The sequence below is a fragment of the Phaseolus vulgaris genome, chromosome 10 (genome assembly GCF_000499845.2).
Source record: "Phaseolus vulgaris cultivar G19833 chromosome 10, P. vulgaris v2.0, whole genome shotgun sequence".
In the NCBI taxonomy this organism is placed as follows: Eukaryota; Viridiplantae; Streptophyta; class Magnoliopsida; order Fabales; family Fabaceae; genus Phaseolus; species Phaseolus vulgaris.
This window is the reverse complement of record NC_023750.2, coordinates 37,391,846-37,398,468: the sequence shown is the minus strand read 5'-3', so window position 1 is coordinate 37,398,468 and position 6,623 is coordinate 37,391,846. Positions and strand designations below refer to the sequence as shown.

The 6,623-nt window shown below is 32.4% G+C and overlaps 1 protein-coding gene across 2 annotated transcripts; it reads left to right on the top strand.

Annotated features, from left to right (window-relative positions):
• Positions 1 to 507: 507 nt before the first annotated feature.
• On the top strand, positions 508 to 5,227 carry LOC137819387 (uncharacterized). Of its 2 annotated transcripts, XM_068623220.1 has the most exons (10): positions 508 to 797; positions 903 to 1,170; positions 2,148 to 2,249; positions 2,337 to 2,419; positions 2,523 to 2,639; positions 2,861 to 2,963; positions 3,053 to 3,680; positions 3,793 to 3,995; positions 4,621 to 4,744; positions 4,939 to 5,227. In XM_068623220.1, the coding sequence occupies exons 1-9, from the start codon at positions 679 to 681 to the stop codon at positions 4,735 to 4,737; spliced, it is 1,740 nt and encodes a 579-aa protein (XP_068479321.1). In that variant the 5' UTR covers positions 508 to 678; the 3' UTR covers positions 4,738 to 4,744; positions 4,939 to 5,227. The 2 variants fall into 2 exon arrangements, with proteins under 2 accessions (XP_068479321.1, XP_068479320.1); XM_068623219.1 differs by lacking the exon at positions 4,939 to 5,227 and having other exon boundaries at positions 4,621 to 4,834.
• The last annotated feature ends 1,396 nt before the right edge of the window (positions 5,228 to 6,623 follow it).

Sequence of the window (6,623 nt, the reverse complement as noted above, 5' to 3'; positions counted from 1 at the left end):
ATCTTAAAGAGAAGGGAGAGAAAAGGAAAATGGAAACTTTTAGAGAGATAATGGTTTTTTTAAAATGAAACCTGAATAACCGAATTTTCTATTTATATGTCATTTCATTTTAATAATAAAATATTCAGGTATCATTTAAAATATACCACTTCTACTCTAAGGTTATTTTTTAGACCTTTACATCTTTCATAGGTTGATTGTTTCTAAATTAAAAATTAAAATAAAAAATAATTTAAAATATAACTTTTTTATATTATATATTTTAAAAGATGCAAATATAATAATATTGTAACATTAATATTTATAAATTAAATTTAAATGATTAATTATGATAAAATAATTTAACTTCTATTTTTTTTTTAACTTATTAATTTAAAAATATTAATTAATTAATTAGAAATTATTTACATTAAATAAATTTTAAAAAATATATATAAATAAATATACAAAACAATTAACAAACTGACTTATTAACCTACCTTTCAGATAAGAATGAAGATTTTTAGTATAGCACCTCTTTCTCTTTCCCGCCCTCAGAAAAATTAACCTTGCGCCACCTTTCAAATTCCCCTTCATTTTCCCACTATTTTTTCTCGGGAAAAAAAGCGTGGCTAGAAAACATCGGAGAGAAAGAACCGTTCCTTCAGTTCAGTTCAATTCAACTAGCCACCGCACGCCATGGTGGACGGCGGCGAATTCGCCGGCACCATTTGCTCGATCTGTTACGAGCCTCTCGACCCCATTACCGAGGACCTCCAATCGGTCTCCATCTGCGGCCACGTCTTTCACGAACTTTGGTAAATCCCTTCTACCCACTTGCCTTTTTTCTCCGTTGGTTGACGCAACCGCCGTTAAAGTTCCGTTCTTTGCCTTCATTTTGATTTGGGTGTGTTTGTTTGCAGTCTGCAGCAATGGTTCGAATACTGTTCGAAAGGGAAGAAACACACTTGCCCCATTTGCAAGCAGAGTTGCAGGGCCAGCGATGCGTGCAGGCTTTATTTTCAGTCAGTGGGGGACGCGAGCGATGGAGGGAAGCTTCTGAGGAGCTTTGAATCTGAGGAAAATGTTGGGGTTTTGCGTAGGGAAGTTAAGAGATTGGAGGTGAAGGTTTCGGGTCTCACTTCTGAGCTGGAACGGCAAACAAAGGAATTGGAAGGAGTTAAGGAGGAGGTATTTTTTATTTCATTTTATTTATATTTTGCTATGTTATTTATTTTGTTTTATGTATGGTTGTGTTTGGAAGGAGACTAAGAAGGACATTGGCAGATATTGAGGTGAATAATATTGCTAAAAGTTTGGTCTTTAATTAAATTTAATGATGTTGTGTGTTTTATGTACTGGACCTCACACAGTGAGATAAGGCTTTTGTTGCAACTGTTGTTGGTTGTGTTTAAGATTAATTTGTGGGGTAAATGAGATGCACTAGGCTGAGGTGTGAGTGACACTTGATGTTCAGAAGGGGGATATGAGTCATAGGAAGACCAAGAAAGGCATTGCAGGAAGTTGTTAGGAGAAATCTTGGATAACATTCTTAAGAATGTAATCTTTCATTGGATTCAGTGATACCTTGCGATCCATTACCTATGCTCACTTAGTATAATATCAGGATAAGGCTTTTTTTGCTGCTGTTGGTTGTGTTGAGCTTAGTTTGTAGTATAAATGAGATTTTTTAGGTTGAGGTGTGAGTGACTGTGCGTCACCAGTTGTTTAGAATTGTTAATGGAATGTTAAATTGATGATTGGTTTGTTGTTGATGATTACTGTTTGGAAACAGTGTTGGTTTTTGTTTTTTTCAGTAATTAATTGGTTAAAAATAAGTCACAAGAAGAATGAGGTTTTGTTTTGAAATGAATTGTTCTTTGTAATGTTCTATGTAGAAGTTATATTTTACTATAGCTCAATGAACACGTGTTTGTATTTCTTATGATCGGTGAAGTAGAAACAAAGTCGAGATTCATGCATTTTATGTGACCTGCTACTTTAAGCTGTAAAAATTAAACCTCAAGTGTTGTTAATGAGGCATTGACAGAGGAATGGGTGGTTTAGTAGAGTAAAGGAATTTAATCTTTCTCCTATATATTACTCTAGCTGGTATTTTTTTTTAAAGTTTTGTTAATGCTATTGATTTCTTCTGGTTCTTCCTTCAGCTTTGTATTTGCAAGGAGGAGGCAAAGACAGAAACAGCATTAAAGATTGAGGCTCTAAATCAAAAAACGTTCATACAATTCCAGTTACATAAAAAATTAGAGGTGAGTTATTCTGTAGCTTCTGTTTGATTTGTTACAATTTAACTATTTACAGCTTGAATTAACTTGTGGAGATTTATATTGATTTAGGAACTTGAGAAGTCAACTTTGGAGTCTTTTAGATTAAAAGAAAAAAACATGGCTTTGGCTAAAGAACTTGCCGCATTAAAATTGTGAGTGGAGCTTCATTTTGGTTGAGTAACCATTTTTGTTCATGATATAGTATTTATTTATCCTTTTACTTCTTACTAAGTTGGTTTATGGCCTGCACCGTAGAGTGTCTGATCTGGACATCGATGAAGAGGAGGTTTTGAAGCTTGCCACTTTCGGTAATGGGGCCAACAGTAAAGACACTATAGATACATTGAAAAGATCTCTGGTCATGCGGAACAGGTTTATCCCCCTAATCCTTTTTTGCTGAATAAGCTAGGTTGAAAAAGTTTCCCACCTTTGGACTTCCTGAAATTTGAAGCCATCAATTTAAGTTTTTGTGCTTTGGTTGAGAAGATACTATTCTCTTTATTGTAGGCTTTTTTCCCTTAAAATTGTGCCTGTTTGACTAAACCTGTTATGCTTTGCCTGGAATGTAAATTGAAATTGCACTATTCTGATAGGAGTTACAAAGAATTGATGGCCAAGTGCAATGTTCTTGGAAGAGGTGAGGCTCGTTATAGCAAAAAGCTTGAGAAAGCTAAAGAAAAGATCACGAAACTGAAGGTATGTACTGATGAGCTTGTTAATGCTAATCTCGTAAGTAGCAATTTTTAAATTAATGTTAACTGTTGGAGTTTTCTGGGCATTTTTAGGCAAAGGTACAAGAACTCGAGACATTAGCTGAAGCAAAAGAAAATGAATATCAGATGTCGCTGAAACTTTCAAAAAGAACGAAGAGTTCAAAGAATTTTGAAAAAAAGTACACAGATTCTGATGCGACAGCTTCCAAATTTCCAGTAGAAAAACCAGGCAAACAAATCTCGGCACCCAAATCTGGAATAAACCTGGCTGCAAACGACAACTGTAAATCTTTTCAATCTTTGAAGATCGAGAACTCCAATGCTACTACAAATAAGGCTGTGAATATTAGTAATGAAACTCCTGATAAAAAGAGAGACTATATCACAATTGATGAAGATGAATTAGAAGCCACTAAAGCTTTGCAAGGATGTTCAAAACACAACAACAAAGAACGAGACATGAATGACATTGCTTGTAGCAAGCCTTCTCTAGCGAAGCTAGAGACCATGTCTGCCACAAAGACCGAAACATTATTGCAAGGAAAATGTACTCTGGCTGAGTCTCCCAGAGTTGATGTTGACATTGACATGACTAACAATTCAGCTGGTCCTATGGATGAAGATGTAACTTTACAAGCCACCATTAACCAACCTGTGGTGAACATTAGAAAGGAGTCACCATTTACGCTTTCAAATTCAGGTATGAGGCTATTTGAGTTTTGAAGATATTTATTTTGATAAAAAGTAAGAAACCGATGATGATTTACTCTACGAAACTTAAATGCTGGCATATTCTTCTTTCTCCATCCTAGGTCCAGATAATATCTGGTTTTCTGGTGGATTGCTTGGTCCTGATGGAACTCATCGGTTTTTGGGAAAATGGTGCAAGCGTGGACAGAACAGTGAATCATCATCATCTGCAAAAAGATCAAGTAATGGGGATTTAATAGCTGTCGGGGCTGATGGTAGAGGTGGCAGAATAAAAGTTCTAAGAACTCCTACCCAAATCCTCTCGGTGAGTTGTAGTGTTTACTCTTGATCGAATTAAGTGTGGATTTTTTTGAGCTATAAGTGTTTTCAGTCATAACTGATTCATTTTAAAGTAGTAGTACTATATTCCAGCAATAAGCTTGTTATCTTTTATAAGTTTCTGTAACCAACAAAAAGAGGTGGTGGGTTTTTCATTGGACAGTGATATAATAGTTACTATAGAAATTGAATATTTACACCCCGAACCGGTTCTGTTTTCCCTTTTTTCCTTCTATATCTTTTTTTATCTTTGAGAGTGTCGTTTTCACCATGAACATCACTTGACAAATGATTGTTAATCTATTTACTTCACTATTTGTCTGTACTAAGGGCGCGAGAGGTATTTTGTAATTATTTTTTTGCAATCGTATCTTGATGAGTTAAGTTAACCACTTTTACTCTTGGTTGTTGACTATATTTGCTAATTTGATAATTTTTTGACAGCTTAGTTTGTTTGGTTCAGCTTATATTGGAGAAACAATTGCAAAATAAACATTTATTTCCTCCAAAATAATAATTTTCAAACATGCACTTATTAAGGGTAGCAACCCAGTTGTGTATTATCAATCTGATGTTGCTTAAAGCTGACTTTAGAACTTTGTTTCTTGTAGGGTGGAAAGGAAAATTCAGCAAGTTCAAAAAGGTCAAAGCTTGGAGCTAAAACAAGTAGTTTGCATTCCCAGGGGTGTCTGCAGATAGAACACTTTTTTGGGAGAGTCACTCAGTAATATATTGGTCTGTCCTTGTTGCAAATAGTAAATTAATTTATACTTTGTCACAGAAGGGAAAAGATAAGAAATTAATTTTAGAGAGATATTTTCGTCACTTTGAATAATGAGCTTTGGAAATTTTGCTTAAACGTGTACCAAAATCTAGTAATCGATTCCTCGGCTTCTGTATCTAATCAAATGGTAAAATTGTCCTTTCAGGTTCTATCTTTAACCAAATTCGGCCCCGTTTGAAGAAATGCAAATTTAATGAGCTTAGATCTAGTTAAAGGGGATATGTTTATGTTTTTGGAATTTGAAAATAGGTGGCTTTCAAAGATTCTTAAAGAACTTTGTTTTTGGATTCATTTTTTACCTTGTAGTAATATCCTCATCAGCCTAGACATCTTGTAGCAACAATGATGTTTGTAGATTTTGTCCTCAAATCTATCAAACAAGTTTTTGTAGAACTATCAATATTTGTGTAATAGATACATAACCAATTGTATTCTATCGTGTTTTTTGTGAAGTGCTGATAATCAAATTTGATTTTACAATTTCAACAGTCAGTTAAACCAAAATGGGTTTTGTTTTTCATGTGACATGTTTTGTGAGTATCATTCAAGTTAGATCTTCAGGTGAGTGGAAGTTTAGAGTGAAGGTATATTATGGTGAATGTTTTGTTTTACAATAGTTTATTAAACCAAGATTAATCATTGAACAGTTAAGGTGCTGCATAAAATAAGTATGTGCTTAAATAATTGTTGATTATATGTTCAAACTTATTTTTGAAATCTGAATAATAAATTAAATACATAAATATAGATGATAACTGATAAGAAAAAAGAAGAAGCTAGAACTATGCGTCTGTCTTATTAGAACAAGTCAAATAAAGAGGGATGTTTCTTCCTCAATCCCCACATCCTTTGAAATATCCAAATTACTTTCTAATACTTTTAGATGATTTTGGAATAAGAGTGTTCTATAAGAAAAAAATAAAATATTTCTCGAATAAAAAATTTGGAATGAGAAATCATTTTAAAATATTTTTTTGGAATATTTTTATGAGCATATTTTTTTACTTCTAAAATAATAAACTTAGAATCTGTAAAATATTTTTTGAAAAGTATGTTTTAAAAATATTTCAAAAAGAATAATTTATAAGTTATTTTTAAATAGAGTAAAATAATCTTTTCTACGGATAGAGTGAGAAATTTGTTAAAGTTCAGGAATAAACACCGATAAAAGTGTTATGCCAGAGAAATTCAAGGTTCATACAAAATATTTGTTTATCATTAGTAAAAGTACTTACAAAAGAACGTTATTGGACTTATTAGCTTTTTCCGTAAAGATTGTACCAGACTTCTTTTTTCTTACTTTGATCAGCTTATATTTTTGAGCTCATGTCCATTTTCGCTTTTCTGTTGTAATTTTGAACTTCTCTCCAAAAAAAAAATCTAAAACTCAAAGGTGATTCTTATAAGATCAATGAACTTACTCTGCAGGATAATTAATGACTGTTGACATTATAAAAATATTTTGCATTATTAATATATTCTAATTTAACTCTAAAAAAGGTGAAAATAGAAATATTTGATAAAGATAACTATTTGACATTATAAGAATAAAGAGGACATGCAATAAAATCTGTTTTCCTCTTCTTTAGTTGGTGAAAAGAAAAATAGAAGTCAATTGTTACTAATTTATTTATTTTTCTTTTATCTTAAGTTATAGCATTCATTTTATATTGATTTATATTGAGAGTAGAATTTATCACACAAATATGCAATCAATCTTAGTAAGAAAATAAGATGGATTGATTGTTCTGGATTTTTTTGTCCTTTATTTTGCTATAATTTTATTCCTTTTTCTCACTACAATATTTTTTCATTTTCATTAAGATGATT